This window comes from Aotus nancymaae, unplaced genomic scaffold (assembly GCF_030222135.1).
Source record: "Aotus nancymaae isolate 86718 unplaced genomic scaffold, 86718_ANA_hifiasm-v0.15.2.pri h1tg000014l, whole genome shotgun sequence".
NCBI classification, from domain to species: Eukaryota; Metazoa; Chordata; class Mammalia; order Primates; family Aotidae; genus Aotus; species Aotus nancymaae.
Window position 1 is genome coordinate 146201 of NW_026988425.1, and position 18841 is coordinate 165041.

At 49.4% G+C, this 18841-nt stretch overlaps 1 protein-coding gene across 1 annotated transcript in view; it reads left to right on the forward strand.

Moving 5' to 3' along the window:
* Positions 1 to 112: 112 nt before the first annotated feature.
* Positions 113 to 18841, forward strand: part of SDHA (succinate dehydrogenase complex flavoprotein subunit A) — a 28023-nt gene continuing 9294 nt past the window's right edge. Inside the window, exons 1-10 of the mRNA XM_021670690.2 lie at positions 113 to 203; positions 5977 to 6063; positions 7135 to 7296; positions 8172 to 8315; positions 8628 to 8792; positions 9157 to 9305; positions 10665 to 10789; positions 13228 to 13396; positions 14625 to 14820; positions 15907 to 16078. Coding sequence (XP_021526365.1) covers positions 141 to 203; positions 5977 to 6063; positions 7135 to 7296; positions 8172 to 8315; positions 8628 to 8792; positions 9157 to 9305; positions 10665 to 10789; positions 13228 to 13396; positions 14625 to 14820; positions 15907 to 16078 — 1432 coding nt within the window. The 5' untranslated portion in view covers positions 113 to 140. The remainder of the gene's footprint in view (positions 204 to 5976; positions 6064 to 7134; positions 7297 to 8171; positions 8316 to 8627; positions 8793 to 9156; positions 9306 to 10664; positions 10790 to 13227; positions 13397 to 14624; positions 14821 to 15906; positions 16079 to 18841) is intronic.

Sequence of the window (18841 nt, forward strand, 5' to 3'; positions counted from 1 at the left end):
GCGCAGGCGCGGTATCCCCCCGCCCCCGACCCCGGCGTAGTGCGCAGGCGCGGTATCCCCCTCACCCCGCGCTCGACCCCGGTGTGGTGCGCAGGCGCAGTCTGCGCGGGGACTGGCAGGACAGCGCGGCTACGACTGACATGTCGGGGGTCCGGAGGCTGTCGCGGCTGCTGAGCGCCCGGCGCCTGGCGCTGGCCAAGGCCGTGAGTCCGTGCCGCGGACCGGGGCGGGGCAGGCGGGGGCCGAGGCAGCAGTAGGAGCGGGCCGGTCCCCAGAGGGTCCGAGCGGATCGAGCGCCGGGTCCCCGCGCCCCCTGCCCGGGGATCCGGGAGGGGCTGAGAGAGCCCTGGGCCGGTGCGAGGCGGAGCAGCGGGGCGGACCCGGGGGCCGGGGGCTCAGTCCTTAGCAGGTCGTCCGCGTCCCGGTGAAGGTCACGACCCCACGGGCGGCTCGGCCCGGCGGTCCCCTCCGCCGCCCTGGTCCGGGCCTGGGTCCGGGGACCCCGCGGGCTGAGGTAGCGCCCCCGCCTCAGTGCCTGGCGCGTGGACTCGGGGAGTGGTGTTTGCCCGAGGGGGCCGGGCCTCTGCCGCCTGTGGTGCGGGCTGTCCCGCGGGTGCGGCCGGCGGCGCGGGTGCGGTGGCCGGGCTGGACCGGGCCGGGCGTCGGGCGGGAAGCGCTGGGGGCGCCGAGCTCGGGCGGGCAGCTCCCCGTCCCAGAACGCGCAGATCTGTGCACGCGCACACGGAGACCTCGTCAGTGAAGGGCCCCTGCCTGGGGGTGGTGGTCGGCGGCCCTTGTGCGCAGTTGTTAAAAGTGAGACCGAGAGCTCCGCGCGCTGGCCGGGCCGGGACGCCTGGACCCGGGCCTTCCTGTGCGTGGCGAGCGCCTCGGGGGCCGGGCTCTGCTTCCCTGAGCCCCTGCTGAGTGGCCTTGTGCGAATGTGCCCTCTGCGATCGCGTCTTCAGAATCGGCCCGCGAGGGTTTTATTTACTCAAGCTAAATTTGATCGGTTTAGTTACTTGGTTCTTTGGAATGAACTTACCCGCCCACTTCCTTAATTACAAAGTAATTTTAAATTGCAGAGTAAAAATCTCAGTAGGAACCAAGGCATTCAGGAATATTGATTTGACTTATGCCTGTAATTGTGCGATTTTCTGGTTGAATTAAATATGAGGATTAGTCGTGCGCCGTCCCGTCTGCATCATGTAAATGTGAACGTTCGGTGTGTGGCTGTGGTTGCTGCTGACTGAGCAGAGCCCCCCGCCGCATCTTGGGCGCTGAAGAGCTGCCAGGAGCGCGTCCGGAAGCAGCACGTGAAGCCCGTGGTCAGTGATGGTAGCTGACCTACAGGAGAGGAGCTGCGGTTACTAGGACCTTTGTCCTCATCCCAGATGGTGCCCGGTGCTCCTTCTGCAGACCGAGACCCCGCCAGCCGTGGAGGCGCTTCAGACAAAATGGCAAGATAGCAAAATTAAACCGAAAGTTAGGCCTACCAAACATGGTCTTGGGTTTTTTTTTTTTTTTTTTTTTTTTTTTTTTTTGAGACGGAGTTTCGCTCTTGTTACCCAGACCCGAGATCGCAATGGCGCGATCTCGGCTCACCGCAACCTCCGCCTCCTGGGTTCAGGCAATTCTCCTGCCTCAGCCTCCTGAGTAGCTGGGATTACAGGCACGCACCACCATGCCCAGCTAATTTTTTGTACCTTTAGTAGAGACGGGGTTTCACCATGTTGACCAGGATGGTCTCGATCTCTTGACCTCGTGATCCACCCGCCTCGGCCTCCCAAAGTGCTGGGATTACAGGCGTGAGCCACCGCGCCCGGCCGGTCTTGGGTTTTTTAAGTGTTTTTATCTTGATGAAGTCAGCTTTTCCTACAGAAATTCTGCCTACCAGCAACGTATTTATTGTCATTTCAGATAGGCTTTTTTTCTTGAAGAATTGTAGTTTACAAAGGAACAGCATAATCAAATTAGCAGAAAAAAGAAAGAAATTTATGATAGCCAACTGAGAAATGTGTTTGGAAAATAGATAATTTCGGAAAAGTCCAGAGAGAAGTTTTAATCTCATGTTGGCCAGCTCTGTGGTGTTTTGAAGTCGTCCTGTATTTACAGCTGCTTTTCAAGTGACGAACTTCCCAGACTTATTTTGCGTTTAGTGTCTTTTTATGGCTGAGGGCACTGACACAGCTTGCAGCTGTTCGACAGCAGCTTAATCCGGAGGAAAACTGGGTTGACTGCTTGCTTCAGGCAACGTTTTTCAAATCCCTTAACATGAATATCCAATATATTGTTCTAGGACAAGTTGATTTCTTTGAATGGATTGTTCTGAATATGTTTAATGGTGCTCTAGAAATACATTATTTAGGCCATTATAGTAATAAACTTTTGCTTTGCTTCTCGGGATAATTGTAACAACAATGGCATTCCATTCTGCATTCTGCATGATGTTTTTCCTGGGGTATGTGGAAAGTTGCGACTTGGTTTTGCTACGAAAACCTGGATATAAGATTCGTTGAGAGTCTCAGAGATTTTTCCCAAGGGCCCTTACATCGGGGGCAAGTCCAGGATCCGGAGCCAGCCGGCCGACTTGAATCCTTCCTGAGCTTCTGTCTTTGCGTGGGGCTCGTGAGGATTCTGTGGGTGATGTTTGAAACCTTTGGCGGTGCTCTTCTGAACCAGGGCTCACGGCCTATGCGCAGGAGCCATGTGTGAACTGTATTTTAAGCATCCTTACTTTTAAAACAATAAACATTACAATTTTAGTGAAAATAATTACGTATAGTTGCAAAAGAATCAATGAGTATACACCCCCCAACCCCATTTCCCATGGAAGCAATTCCTGTTTCTGATACTGACTCCTGGTATTTGTGGTACCTCTGTTTCTTTAGCGGATATGCAGGTGTATTTTTATCCATTTTAGACTTCTTGCCTGGGAGAGGGGATTTAGTTCACTTAAAATACCCTGCTTCCACCTCTTCCTGATACGGTCGTGCGACCATTTTTAGGTTCTTGATTGGCTGCTTTTGTAACTGTATAGATTGTACATGCAGTTTAGTTTCTTGCCCGTGGTTTATAGGTGCATTTTATTAGATGAGAACTCTTACTTTGCTAGATTTTGGATATTAGTGTCTCTATATTTCTTACAGTAACATTGGGGTTCAGGGGTTCAGGGTGCCCTCAGCTCCCCTGAGAGGACGTTTCTCCAGGTTCTTGGTCTCCTGCCCTCTCAGGAATGAGAGAGAGGACCACGGCGCAGTGCGCAGTAAATGCCAGACTCAAAAGTGTTTGTAGAAAGTGATTTATTTAGAGAGAGAGAAACAGGAGAAGGAGAGAGAAAGAAACAGCTCACTCACACTGAGTGAGGGAATCCGGAAAGATGGAATCCAGGAGAGGAAAGCAGCTCCCACACTGAGTGGAAGGGAACAGAGAGATGGAGTTTAGGAGGGAAGACAGACTTCCACGAAGGAGTGTTCATGGAAGGGGACTCCAGAGGGAAAGTCCACGAAGGGCGTCTGAAATTCTATATCGTTAAGCAAGGTCTAACTTTTCCTTTTACTTGTATGTTCCCCATTTTTCTTAGAGGAAATGTTTGATAGTTTCTCCTAAAAACATTAATAATTGACAAAAAAAGACTAGTTTTATGTCAAAACTAGTTCTCAGTTTTATCTAAAGACTGAAATTGGCTTAAAGTTGGTCTTTCCAAATTCAAAAATCTCCCCCAGATTAGATTTAGATGCAAAGGATTAGTGCCCTTTTCTCCAGGGGGATGGCGTAGTGATTTGTTACAGATTTTGTTACAGTAGCTGCCCCTTTTAAGCTGGGTCTGTGTCGGGGGTGGGGTGGGGTGTGTGTGGCAGGGGTGGGGGGGTGGCAGGGGTGGGGTGGGGGGGTGGGGGGTATTCCACATGAACATTCTAGAAAGAACAAATAAACACTTAGTGACCTCACTGTTTCTATTTACATTTGGTATAGCATACTGTTCTCATTGGAACTGTTACCTACGTTAATAGAGCACTTTACAAAATTTTCAAGAACATTTGTATTTAGATGTTTCAAAGACTTCATTCTTTCTTAAAATAGGATTTTCTGATTTTAAAAAATATACTAAGGAGGAAGAATATTTGTTCTTTCTAATTCATGTTCTGAAAAAAGAAAAAACCCTAAATTAGCTTATGTCAATAAAAACAAATAGACTAGAAATTGGAGAAATGAAGAATTTTTTTCTTGTACAGAATAAATAATTTCTGAATTGCAAGTATTTCTAAATATTTGAAGACATCTCTCACGTCCCCTCTTCTGATTGTTGAGTGTATTATTTCCTAAAATTTGTTTTTTTTTTTGAGATGGAGTCTCGCTCCATCGCCCAGGCTGGAGTGCAGAGACACTGTAGCCTCTGCCTCCCGGGTTCAAGCCATTCTCCTGCCTCAGCCTTCCAAGTAGCTGGGATTACAGACGCCCACCACCACGCCCAGCTAATTTTTGTGTGTTTAGTAGGGATGGGGTTTTGCCATGTTGGCCAGACTGATCTCGAACTCCTGACCTCAGGTAATCTGCCCACCTTGGCTTCCCAAAGTGCTGGGATTACAGGCATGAGCCACTGCGCCCAGCCCCTAAAACTATTCTTTATGATATTTCTGAGACTGTTCAGCAGTATTCTAAAATGTAGCCAGCAGAATGGAAAACATCCCCTAAATGGCTGGCCAACCTTAGCACATGGAGAATGTCACCTGTCTCACACTGAGCCACTAAAAACTAAACACTAAAAGCGAACTTTTCCTGGGTAAAGTTTTTTTTTTGTTTTTTTTTTGTTTGTTTGTTTGTTTTTTTAAGCTGGAGTTTCGCTCTTGTTACCCAGGCTGGAGTGCAATGGCGCAATCTCGGCTCACCGCAACCTCCGCCTCCTGGGTTCAAGCAATTCTCCTGCCTCAGCCTCCCGAGTAGCTGGGATTACAGGCACGCGCCACAATGCCCAGCTAATTTTTGTATTTTTAGTAGAGACAGGGTTTCACCTTGTTGACCAGGATGGTCTCGATCTCTTGACCTCGTGATCCACCCGCCTCGGCCTCCCAAAGTGCTGGGATTATAGGCGTGAGCCACCGCGCCCGGCCCTGGTAAAGTTTTCTAAGCTGGAATATTTAAGATAACATGTGGCAAGTTGTAGACGTTGGCCAGGAAAAAGCCAGGAGCAGCCAGGCAGGGGGAGAGTGTGCGTCTGACATCCTCCTGTGTGTGATGAAGGGATGACACCTCGTCCCTCTGGGCTATCAGCTTTTACTCTTCCAGAATACAGATCTCCTGATACAGTGTCCCGTGCCTTTTGAACCGACCGCAAACCCTCGTGGACGATCGGAACTGTAATGTGGAAAGGGCTATGATGGAGCCAGTTAAAATGCGTCATTGTTTGCAGAATGCCACGTACAGTAATACAGTCTAGATGCCTTTCCCATTCTCTACTGAGTAGCATAGATTAAGACTTTATGGAGAAATGTGCCTTTTTCATTTTGTTTGTTGTTGTTGTTTTAAGACAGAGTCTCACTCTGTTGCCAGGCGCCAGGCTCAAGTGCAATGGCGCGATCTCGGCTCACTGCAGCCTCCGCCTCCCAGGTTCAAGCAATTCTCCTGCCTCAGCCTCCCGAGTAGCTGGGACTAAAGGCGCCCCCCGCCATGCCCAGCTAATTTTTGTATTTTCATTTTGTATCTGAGTCAGTGAGTTTCCTGTTTGGAAACAAGCTTCATCCTGATTTTCTAGAGTGCCAAGTCAGCTGGAAAGGGGGACCTGGGGCCTCAGCCCTTCCTTGCCCCTTGGGCTGCCTTCAGGGTTAAGTCGAGGGTCCCAGCTGAGCTCTCTGGATGCACAGGAGCCCCTGGGTACATAAAAAGGTGAACAGTTTGCAAGGCAGAATTTGAATTATATCCCCACAGCATTTGTTCCTTCAGGACACTCACCCTCTGGATCTGTGTCTTCTGTGTCTCCAGTGGCCAGCAGTGTCAACAACAGGAACCCGAGGTTTTCACTTCACTGTTGATGGGAACAAGAGGGCATCTGCTAAAGTTTCAGAATCCGTAAGTTTGTGCTTTTTGTTCCATTATAAATGGTTTTTTTGGCTTAGGGGAGGGATCTATACCAGTTTGTTTCCGTATGACTCATAGACATAAGAGAAGAAATTCTCATGGGCATCCCGTGCATGCTCAAATGATTTCAGTGTAATAATTGCAAGTACAAACATAAACATAGGTGTTAACGTTTGTACTTGTATCTTGTATGTGTCTATAAACTAGATTTCAATTTAGATCAAGTAAAGCAATAAATTAAAATAAAATGAATGTACCTGCTGCGATGGATGATAAAATCCCTGCTGCAGGTAGCACTGTGTGGCCACTTGGTGTGGGTTCTTTGGTATTTGGTGTGCATGTTCTCTCTCTGTTGGAAAACTGAAGCTTGCTGGGAAGTTCTTTTCTCTTCTGCTCATGATAGTGACTGAATTCTCAGCTATGAGCCCAGGCGCGGCCCTGAGGTAGAGCTGGGGTCCTCAGTTCTCAGGTGGGAGCCCTGACGAACTGGAATACGCTTCTCTAATGAAAACTGCATTCTAGCCTTTTCCTGAGAAACCTGCAAATCACAGGTGGGGAAACGTTATCCCCGCTACGTGAGAAGCTGAGCTTTGTTTAGCACATGTATATGGGTATAAACACACACAAAAACGAAGTCACAACTGGAAGAAAAAGCGTATTTGGAGCTGGCATTTGATTCAGGTTGTTGCTCTCCTTTGCTTCTACACATCCCCGCTTTGGTAAACAGAATGAACAGATTGGGTCTTAATGGTTATGCTTTCCCCAAAATGGATTTTTAAGGGTATACCTGCAAGTTTTCAGCATTTCAGGTAATGCTGGGTTTCCTGATCCCATGGGCTAGGCCCTCTGCCATTCGTAGAATCTGATTGTCAGTCCCTTCTCCACGTGTGAACGTGCCCAGCTCTCCCCGCACTGCTCAGTGCTCAGCCCCGGGACAGGATGGAGGCCCTGTGGGCCTAGCCGTTGCTCCTTTTGTCTTTCTCAAGCTCTTGCACTGTAACCATAGTCTTCGTGTTTGGCATGGTGGAATATGTGATTGACAGGTGAATTTTTATTTTCCAGATTTCTGCTCAGTATCCAGTAGTGGATCATGAATTTGACGCAGTGGTGGTGGGCGCCGGAGGGGCAGGCTTGCGAGCTGCGTTTGGCCTTTCTGAGGCAGGGTTTAATACAGCATGTGTTACCAAGCTGTTTCCTACCAGGTCACACACTGTTGCCGCCCAGGTAAGAGAAAGGTGCCCCGCCACGCTCTCGCTGCCTGCGTGTCCTGGGCGGCCTCCTGCCTCCTCCCCATGCTTCAGCCACATGGCCTCTTGCTGTGCCTTGCTCACTCAGCTCCCTCTCAGGGGTTTCTGCCTGGAGCCTCTTCCATGGGGACTTTGAAGAGCTGGAGGCTTGCTGTCGCTCTTAATTGGGACTTCAGTCACAGTTGGGTTTTCTCTGAGCATCTCGCCTGCTACCCTCCCCACCCACCCTCACCACCCCAACACCTTAAGAAAAGGAGATCATCTAAAGAGCAGGAATCAGAATTTAGGTTGGGGAAGAAAAGGGCAAGGGTTTCATTTGTCCCTGTGCTGCCATCTTCTGGGACTCTCTGAGGGGTGAGACGGTGGTGGCCACAAACAGCCGAAGGAGGTGGGGGTGCCGGGGAGTGTGACTCTGAGTGTGGAGTTTATTTCTTGGCAGGAAGCACTTCTGGTCTTTAACACATGCCTGTAAATGCCTTTAGGAAGGTTTGTTAATAAAATTATCTGGAAAGATTTGTTGAGTACCTTTTCTGTGCCAGGTGTGTTAGGTAGTCAGCGTATCACAGGTAGCCTTTCGCTCACTGCTCCAATCAGCCCTTCCTGGAGTTCCCTCTGTCTCCACCACACAGATGAGGAGACTCAGGCTAGGGGAGTGAATCACTGGGCGAGTCAGGGGAGGGACTGTGATCTGGAATCTGTCCGACCTTGCTGCCCCTCTGCTGAGGGCAGCTCTCCCTGGGAGTCCCTGCATGAGGAGTGGCTTTCTCTGAATCCCTGGTGGGTGGATTTGGGCCTGGAAGACAAAGCTGGGGCTCCCGTTTGTGGCTTGTAAGGAGTGGTTGCTGTTTCCAGGGAGGAATCAATGCTGCTCTGGGGAACATGGAGGAGGACAACTGGAGGTGGCATTTCTACGACACCGTCAAAGGCTCCGACTGGCTGGGGGACCAGGACGCCATCCACTACATGACAGAGCAGGCCCCCGCCGCCGTGGTCGAGGTGATGGGCGGGAGGCTGTGGGTGCTTTCGTGGTCTGTTTCTAGTACAAAAGAGTCCTGGAAAACATGTAAGAGATTGAGGCAGATGTGGCCAGTCGAAAGAACGGTGACGAGCGAAGCTCACAAGAGAATCTTTTTCCATCGTGAACGACGCAGTACATGTGACAAGAAAACTCTCTTTGATGAAGCGTTGAGATTTTCATAAAATACATGACTTTGGGTTTGCAGATTTGTGTTAAAGTTGCTTAGGTTAGCTGTGAATATCTTGACTTCTTTAAGGTAATACGTTTTTGTTTGTTTTTATCTTTCACAGCTAGAAAATTATGGCATGCCGTTTAGCAGAACCCAGGATGGGAAGATTTATCAGCGTGCGTTTGGTGGACAGAGCCTCAAGTTTGGAAAGGGCGGGCAGGCCCATCGCTGCTGCTGTGTGGCCGATCGGACCGGCCACTCGCTACTGCACACCTTATATGGAAGGGTAAGGCCGCCTCCAGCGCACCTGAGACAGGGCGCGTAGGGCTGGGGCTTATGGTGGCGACGGGGAAGGGTTAGCGTGCCCAGTGAGTCAGCCAGAGATTATGTAAAAAGCAACAGAGAACGACTGTGTAGGACATGTGCAGGGACTGTGGATGTGAGAGCACCAGGCGTGCTGTGAGAAGCTGTCCCTGAGGCAATATGTTATTTCTTGTATCTCTTTTGGAAAGTTGAATTGATGATCTTATCTACCGGGTTCTAACTTGGGATCTGTGACATTCAGCGTGGAACAGAACAAGCAGGTCTTTTGCCTGTTCACATGAACAGTATCACCTTAACACTTACTTGCCCTTTTTTCTTTCTTTTAGTCTCTGCGATACGATACCAGCTATTTTGTGGAGTATTTTGCCTTGGATCTCCTGATGGAGAACGGGGAGTGCCGTGGTGTGATTGCACTGTGCATAGAAGATGGGTCCATACATCGCATAAGAGCAAAGAACACTGTTGTTGCCACAGGGTAGGAATTAACTTTTATTTTAGTTTGTTTATAAAAATGAATAAATTTCATTTAGAGTTTCTTTATTTTAATGAAAATAGAGGCATTGTAGAATAACGGTTCAGACACAGGCCTTGACATAACCTTGTGAGGGTGATGGCCTTTCCCAGCTGTGGTTCCTCATCTGCAAAGGGTGAGGACAGCGGCACCCGACTTGTGGGAGGTTGGGAAAGCAGGGCCCTCAGCAGATGGTAGGGCGGCCGTCAGGGTAACAGCTACCCCTCCTGACTTCAGCAGATGGTAGGGCGGCCGTCAGGGTAACAGCTACCCCTCCTGACTTCAGCAGACGGTAGGGCGGCCGTCAGGGTAACAGCTACCCCTCCTGACTTCAGCAGATGAGGAAACTGTGGCCTAAAGAGTCCCGTGGGCTTTTCTGGCAAAATCTCTTGTTTCAGTGGGTACTGTGTTTATACCGATTCCTGGGATGGGTAACTCTTGCTTCTCCACATAATGAAAATAAGTAACTTTTTTTTTTTTTTTTTTTTTTTTTTTTGAGATGGAGTCTCGCTCTTGTTACCCAGGCTGGAGTGCAATGGCGCGATTTCGGCTCACCGCAACCTCCGCCTCCTGGGTTCAGGCAATTCTCCTGCCTCAGCCTCCTGAGTAGCTGGGATTACAGGCACGCGCCACCGTGCCCAGCTAATTTTTTTGTATTAATAGAGACGGGGTTTCACAATGTTGACCAGAATGGTCTCGATCTCTCGACCTCGTGATCCACCCGCCTCGGCCTCCCAAAGTGCTGGGATTACAGGCTTGAGCCACCGCGCCCGGCCGAAAATAAGTAACTTTAATTTTATCCACTGTCAATCTGTTATTTTAACCATTTTAAAAGTTAAAAAGGTGGGAGGATCACTTGAGGTCAGGAGTTTGAGACCAGCCTGGCCAACTTGGCAAAACACCATTTCTACGAAAAATACAAAAATTAACTGAGTGCGGTGGTGCACACCTGTAATTCCAGCTACTCAGGAGGCTGAGACGGGAGAATTGCTTGAACCTGGGAGGTGGAGGTTTCAGTGAGCCGAGATTGCGTCACTGCACTCCAGCCTGGGCGACAGAGCAAGAGCCTTTCTCAGAATAAATAAACAAAATAAAATACAAATGGAAGTCCCTTCTCTGACCTGGCTTCTGTCCTGCGCAGGGTAGCAGCACCACAGGCGTGGCCCCCAGTGATGTGTTTGGGGCGCCTGAGGAGGGGTTGTGTACACACAGACAGCACTGAGAAGGTGGTGGCCTGGGTGTCTCCACGTCCATTCGCAGTCTCATCAGACAGGAGGTCTGGATGTGGGCTGCTGTGTGCAGTCACTGCTCTCTTGTTTCCAGAGGCTATGGGCGCACCTACTTCAGCTGCACATCTGCCCACACCAGCACCGGTGATGGCACAGCCATGGTCACCAGGGCAGGCCTTCCTTGCCAGGACCTCGAGTTTGTCCAGTTCCACCCCACAGGTAGGGCATGGTGCCTTGCGCGCAGGCATCGGGCTCATGTGTGTCTCGTAAGCGTGTGGTGCCTACTCATTGCTCTGCCACAGTTCGATGCTTTCTCAGCTCTCAGGTGCTGACTTAAATGTCATTTCCTTAAGGAGACTTTGCCCACACCTCCCTAAGGTAATTTGGGCCACCGTCTTACACATTCCTCAGGAACCCTAAACCCTGCCTTGATGATGCTTATCCCAGCAGTAGAGAGGGGACTGGGGCCGGGCGCAGTGACTCACACCTGTCATCTCAGCACTTTGGGAGGCCGAGGCAGGTGGATCACCTGAGGTCAGGAGTTCGAGACCAGCCCGGCCAACATGGTGAAACCTCATCTCTACTAAAAATACAAAAATTATCTGGGCATGGTGGCAGGTGCCTGTAATCCCAGCTACTCAGGAGACTGAGGTGGGAGGAACGCTTGACTGAACCTGAGAGGTGGAGGTTGCAGTGAGCTGAGATCGCGCCACGGCCCTCCAGCCTAGGCAACGGAGTAAGACTCCATCTCGAGTAAAAAAAGGCAGGGATTGTTCATTGTCCTAGTTCGCAACAAGGTCATCTGCTCCTTGGGGGCGGGCAGGCCTTCTCATTGACTGGGGTTCTCCAAGCCCAGCATATGGCAGGGCCTCCATCAGGGTTTCCTGAGTGAGCACCCTGAGAGCTGGGAGGATGCCATGGACCCGAGAAGCAGCGCAGGCAGATTTCAGCTTCCTAGGAGAACATGGAGCTTCCGTGATAGTGGGGTGCAAAGTCAGGACACAGCTGTGACAGAACCCATGTGACATTTGGGCACTGGCTCAGCCCACATGACCACTGAAGGAGCTTCGTCCTGAGGGAGATGAACTCACCTCGGAGACGTCTGATGGTTGAGGTTATGAATGTGCAATTTGGAGACATTAACACAGAAATGACAGTTGAAGTCTTGAGTTTGGGGGAGGCTTTTCAGAAATGAGTCAGAGAGAGACTCACATCTGCCTCTAGTTTGATGTGACTCGTCGTGATGTGACTTTCCTGGATTGCTTTTCTGACTTGTGGGCTACGGAGACCCCTGTAGTGGTGCTAAAGAACCAGACCCGTGTCTTCTTTTTCTCTCTCAGTGTCATCTTTCTGATCCCTGGCAGGGATGAAAATAAAAATGTATTTGTTGTGGGGTTTTTTAATTTGTTTAGAGATAGGGTCTTGCTCTGTTGCCCAGGCTGGAGTGCAGTGGAGCAATCTTGGCTCACTGCAGCCAGTGCCTCCCAGACTCAGACAGTCCTTCCACCTCAGCCTCCCAAACAGCTGAGACGACAGGCATACATTACCATGGCCAGCTAATTTTTTTTTTTTTTTGGTAGAGACAGGGTTTCACCATTTTGCCCAGACTGATCTCAAACTCCTGGGCTTAAGCAATCCACCTGCCTCGGCCTCCCAGAGTGCTGGGATTACCAGCATGAGCCACCGCGCCTAGCCTGTGTTTTTTATTACTGTTTTTAACCGATAAAATGTCACTGACCTCCGGAATTTCCTCTGTAATTTGCTTAGAGCTCCACTTCTCATGCTTTGTCTTCAATATGTGAGAAGAAATCCACAAAAGAGCAGTAAAACTTAGAAAATCAAAAGGCAGGTGAGATGCAAGAACCACATTCTTGTTTGAAAAGCAAGATTGCCCTTTTTGTATTCGAATACAAACTGTAGCTTTTGAAATACATTTAGTTTAGGGGTTTTTTGTGGGTTTTTGATCTCGTTTGTTAAAATCTGAGCGCTCAGCAGGCCCAGGTTTTCATGGCGTCGAGGAGTCACAGAGCCGCTGTTTGGAGCGCAGAGCGCTGGACTGCCCGGGCTGGGGTTTGACCTCTGTCCTCAGCTGCATGACTGGATGTTACCAGCATTATTGTGCTTGTCAGTGAGAATGGCGGTCATACCACCCGGAGTTGTAAAGCTTAAATGAGTTAATACGCGGAAAGCAGCTAGAGCTGCCCGTGGCAAGTGCAGTGTATTAACTAGAGTAATCATTGTTACTGTCCTTGCCACTGTTTGGTAATTTAGATGTGAATTCTCCAGGCGGGTGATTCTTAACTAAAGTGGTCACCACAGTATCATAGTGCAAAAGAATGTTCAAAAATTAACACCAAATTTGAGGCATTTAACCACACCACGCTGTAGTCTGAGTGTGGCCAGAGCTCCGCGGGCCGTCCTTTCTGCTCGCCGGGGACTCCGCCCCGCCCAGACCCGCTGCACCGTCAGCCTTGTCAGTGCGTTTGGTATCCGGACTTTCTACTGTATCTTAGCTTTTTTCCTTTCTATTCAGTTGTGCATATGATGCCTTCTGCGTATCTTTTTCCTCTCTACCACAAAAATATCTTGCAAAAAATAATGCCTTTGAATTAGAGACCTAGCAATTGTCAGGTTATAAATGTTTATGTTTTCTGCAGGCATATATGGTGCCGGTTGTCTCATCACGGAAGGATGTCGTGGAGAGGGAGGCATCCTCATTAACAGTCAGGGCGAAAGGTTTATGGAGCGGTACGCCCCTGTCGCGAAGGACCTGGCGTCCAGAGACGTGGTGTCTCGGTCCATGACTCTGGAGATCCGCGAAGGAAGGTCCGTGTGCTTGTCACGGGAGTCGTCTGAGCGGGCTCGCGGGCACGCGCACACTCTCCTTCCCTTCACTTCCTCTTTGGTCACTTCACGTTTGTTTTAGCATCTGGGCCGCGGTTGCTTCCGCGTTTCAGCAGGGCCCGCCCTCGCCTCCGTGTGCAGGCACACGTGCACAGCCACCTCTCTCAGCCGCTGGCTGGCATCTGCTAGTCTGTGATATTTTCCTAAAGACCTACACTTTGAAAATTTTAGCCAGATTCTTTCTCAAATCTGTGGAACATAATTTCTCTGAATGTGTATGAGTATGTGATAGATTGTGGGAGAGAGACACACACACACACCCATCCTGAGGGCGGCATGTGAGCTTGGGTGTTGTGTCTCATACCCACAGGTGTTTGTCAGCAGCCTTCAAAGTGTGTGGGTTGTTTGGCTTTCAGTAAAACAATCTGCAGCTCTTTGATTGCCTGACCCTGTTCCTTAATGTAATGACACTTGCTGAGTATCTGCTGGTGTGGCCTTCAGAGGTTTCACATTTTTATATTTAAAAAAAGAAGTCAAACGGTTTTTGGATATGGTGGCCCTGCATATCCATGGGTTCCACATGTGTGGTTTCAGCCAACTACGTGTTGAACATACAGCTGTATCCTTACTGGGCATGCCCCTTGTCATTGTTCCCGAAACAACACAGCACGACAGCTATTTACATGGCATTTGCATTGCGTCAGGTGCTACGAGTAATCCTGGAGTTGTCGTGAAGCTGAAATGTGCAGCTTTAAGTGAGGGATGATTTAAAGTCTGGAGGAGGATGTGCATGGGTTATATGCAGATACTCTCCCATTTTATATTAGGGACTTGAGCATCCACAGATTCTGGTGTCCGTGGGGGTCCTGGAGCCAGTCTGCCATGGGTACACAGGGACGACTATTCGGTATAGAGGCCTTTCTGATGCAGTTACCAAGGACAGCCGCAGCAGGCTGTGATCCCCGAGACAAGTGTGAGTTCAGTGAGGGCAGAGTTTTTGTTCTGGTTCTCAGCTGTGTCCCAGCACCTAGGATTGCCCCTGGCACAGAGCAGACATTTAGAAAAGATTTGACGAGAGGGTGGCCGTACATGAGCGGAAATTTTCCTCAGTATCAAAAAATGTGGAAACTCGCGCTTCCGTGATGACGTAGTCTCAGGTTTCCTGCCGTTACTATTCTCTGCCTTACGTGGTGGTGTTCTGTCTCACCAGAGGCTGTGGCCCTGAGAAAGATCACGTCTACCTGCAGCTGCACCACCTGCCTCCAGAGCAGCTGGCCACGCGCCTGCCTGGCATTTCAGAGACAGCCATGATCTTTGCTGGCGTGGACGTCACGAAGGAGCCGATCCCTGTCCTCCCCACCGTGCACTATAACATGGGTGGCATTCCCACCAACTACAAGGGGCAGGTGATGGTGCCAGGTCCTCTCCCACAGCTGGAAAGAAGGCCGGGACGGCGGGACCCACCTTGCAGTTGTCTCTTTAGATCTTAGAGGAAAAGACAGATTTTCTTCAAGAAAGTACTGTGTTGTTTTATAGATTGCACTTTAAATTCACCAGAGGATGGAGGGAGGTTAATAACTTATTCCTCCTTAGTAGGTTGTCATGGATACATCATTTGCAGCTTTCTCCATTTTATGATTACTTTCCTGTATGACGTTGTGTTATTTATAATGATCTTGTACATCGAGGGATCTTTATAATTCATACTTTTGAGTGGTTTGCAGTTCACACAGAGCTTGTTAGTCGCTTAGGCTCCTTGTCGCGTGAGGTGGGTGGAAGCTGTTACTCTCCCTGCGTGGATGAATAGATGAACAGGGAGTAGAAGGGTCTGAAACATCGGTCTCCCCTATTGATGTTCCTCCACCTGCTGTGCTCTTGGGTCTGAGCCAGATCACAGGTAGGAGAGGTCCTTGGGGACACAGGACACGGAGGACAGTCACAGATACTGACGTTGGAGGTCCTCTGACGTTGTAACAGCAGGTGCTCTGGCAGAGAGGAAACGGGGATACATTCGGAAGTTTCCCTCTGAAGAAGAGTAACTATGGTCCTTACTTCCCTCTTAGATGTGGTCTTTACTTCCCTCTTTTTATTTATTTATTTTTTTCGGAGACGGAGTCTCACTCTGTCGCCCAGGCTGGAGTGCAATGATGCGATCTCAGCTCACTGCAACCTCTGCCTCCAAGTTCAAGTGATTCTTCCACCTTAACCTCCCAGGTAGCTGGGGTTACAGGCATCTGCCATCATTCTCGGCTAATTTTTGTACTTTTAGTAGAGACACGGTTTCACCATATTAGCCAGACGGGGGTCTTGAACCCCTGATCTCAGGCGATCCACCCGCCTCAGCCTTCCAAAGTGTTGGATTACAGGTGCGAGCCACTGCGCCCGGCCTGCTTCCCTTTCTCTGACCTGCAGCACAGAAACCCTGTTGGGGGAGGTGGGCTTGTGGAGGCATGGGCACCTTGACATTGCACCTGAAATCTTCTTTTCCACAGGTCCTGAGGCACGTGAATGGCCAGGATCAGATTGTACCCGGCCTGTATGCCTGTGGGGAGGCCGCCTGCGCCTCAGTCCATGGTGCCAACCGTCTCGGGGCAAACTCGCTCTTGGACCTGGTTGTCTTTGGCCGAGCCTGTGCCCTGAGCATCGAAGAGTCATGCAGGCCTGGTGAGTGTTTTCTTCAGAAGCCAGACTGTTTGCGAAGGCAGGAGGTTACAAAGTCTTTTTTTTTTTTTTTTGAGACAGGGTCAGCCCAGGCTGGAATGCAGTGGCACAGTCATGGCAGCCTCAGCCTCCTGGGCTCAAGCAGTCCTTAGCACCTCAACCTTCAGAGTCCCAAGTAGCTGGGACTACAGGTGTGCACCACCACACCTGGCTAATTTTTTTTTTTTTAATTTTTTTTGTAGAGACAGGGTCTCACAATGTTACCCAGGCTGATCTGGAACTCCTAGACTGAAACAGTCCTCTGTCTCAGCTTCCCAAAGTATTGGGATTACAGGGATGAGCCACTGCACCCAGCCAGGTTACAAAGCCTTGATTTCTTCCTGGAAATTTGCTTAGTGATCATACAGAGGTAGTCTGGGTTTCTTCCCCTAGAAGTCATTAAACTGAGAAATCTAGGGGACACCAGATAGAGGCTGCTTGGGGATCTTAACTATTAAGGTGACATTTTGGGGGTTACATTTTTTTAAAAATTATTTTGCAGTCATTATGTTCTGCTTAGAAAAACACACATTAGGAAGTTGTTATTTTTAGGGGAAGTTCATTACATATTACTGGCCTGATAAAAAGCACTCGTTTGCAATGAAATATTTTAAATAGTTGGCATTAATGAATATATAACTTCTCGGTACTTAGAGAAATAATTTAGGCCCTTCTAAAAACAAAGTGCAACTAATCTCTATTAGAGGAGAAGGGATGACTGAAAGCGAACAGGATTCCCCCCTCCAGTGACTGGATTTCACTTGGTGGTTTTCTTTTCGTGATAGCATAGAATAGTGTGCAGGAGAAGAAATACCGTGTGCTGGAGCGTGAGTCTTATGTGCACTAAAAACTGGACACTTAGCCTCGCTCCCACTTCAGAGATCTTCACGGTGGTCATCCAGCCTCGTTTGCTCAGAACAGTGTGAGGTGGCGGAGGCACTGGTAGAACTGGTGCTTTTTGTATGGATTCAAGTGAAACAAAAGCGAGCACTGTCGTAACTTACAAACATGCGCCTCCTTGCGCATCTGTGGTTAGAAAGGTACGGGAGTGTTAAAAGGGCAGCTTACGTTTCACACACTTCAGTCTCTGTGGATCTGACTGCGGCTCAGGAGGCCGGCACGTGCACAGGTGGCGTCTCGTCCCAAGTCGTCGCTGATCGCTGGCAAAGGCCGAGTTCAGGTCCATCTTTCCTGACGCCACGGGTCGTGCTTGTCTCACTCCATAGCCCTGCACTTTGTAGCGGTGAGGACCGATGCCACTTCTCTCAGAGCAGTATAGAAATTTTGAGCTTCTCTTTCTTTGAAAATGCAAAAAAGAACATTTTATAAGAATATCCTATCCTGTACATCTGAGAAACCGCTCGTGCGTGCAGCATCTCACGCAGAATGCTGTGGAGTCAGACTCGAGAGGCTGCACACCTGTGGCTCTGTCGATACGACGTTCTGGAAAAGGCGCATCTAGGGAAGAAGAGGGGCTGGGGGTTGCCGGAGGCTGTTTCCTATTGTGCTGACGCTTAAGACGCAGCTCTGTGTGTGTCAACATTTGAAAAATACTACACTAAAAATGGCGAGGTTTTTTTACTGTATCTTAATTATGCTTTAATTTTTTAAAATGGAAAGGAAAGAAAAAGTGTTTGTAGCATTGCTACTTCTTCCCTACTCCCTCCAAAAACAACCACATAGATACGTATTTTTAAAGTTAGTCTCCCTCTGTCGCCCAGGCTGGAGTGCAGTGGTAGGATCAGGTGCACGCCACCACACCTGGCTAATTTTTAAACATTTTTTGTAGGGACGGGGTCTCCCTATGTTACCCCGGATGGTCTTGAACTCCTGGCCTCAGGTGATGCACCCGCCTCGGCTTCCCAGAGTGCTGGGATTACATGCATAAGCCACTGCACTTGGGCAAGATGTGCAACTCTTGTGTTTCTAAGATGTCTTGAAAAACGTTTTAAAGTTTTTTCTCTAACCTTATGCATATTGTCTTCAACAGTTAGTACATGCAGGAGGTGGGAGGTATGAAATGCCGGAGACAGACAGGTCGCGCCTGCCCACTGCCTCTCCGAGGGACCGGGGCGGGCCTCCTGAGGGTCTGCTCACGTGCTTCTAGGCTTGCTGCTGTTTCTTTTCCTTTTGCTTATTGCTTTAAAAATTGATCATTCAGTAAAATTGGCTTTTCCTTTTGGTGCACAGTTCTATAATTTCTTTATTTATTTTTTTGAGACTGTCTCCTCCACCTGTCACCCAGCCTGGAGTGCAATGGTGTGATCCGGAGTTTGAGACCAGCCTGGCCAACATGGTGAAGCCCCGTCTCTACTAAAAACAGAAAAATTAGCCAGGCATGGTGAAACACTCCTGTAGTCCCAGCTTCTTGGGAGGCTGAGGCAGGAGGATCATTTGAACTAGGAGGTGGAGGTTGCAATGAGCCGAGATGGTGCCCCTGCACTCCAGGCTGGGCTGCAAAGAAATTCCATCTCAAAAAAAAAAAAAAAGTTGCAAATCTTGAAGTCTAGGTGAGAGCACACACAAGAGTTTGAATCAGCAAATGACTTTCAAGCACGCAGCGGCCACCTTCCTCCCCCTGATGCCAAGGACAGTGGGGTAGCCAGCCCCTCGGGACCACCGTGTGGAGGTGTCTTTTTTTCCCTTAGTGGAGTATATAAATTTGTATACATTTTGTTGCCCAGGCTGGAGTGCAGTGGTGTAGTCTCGGCTCACTGCAACCTCCAC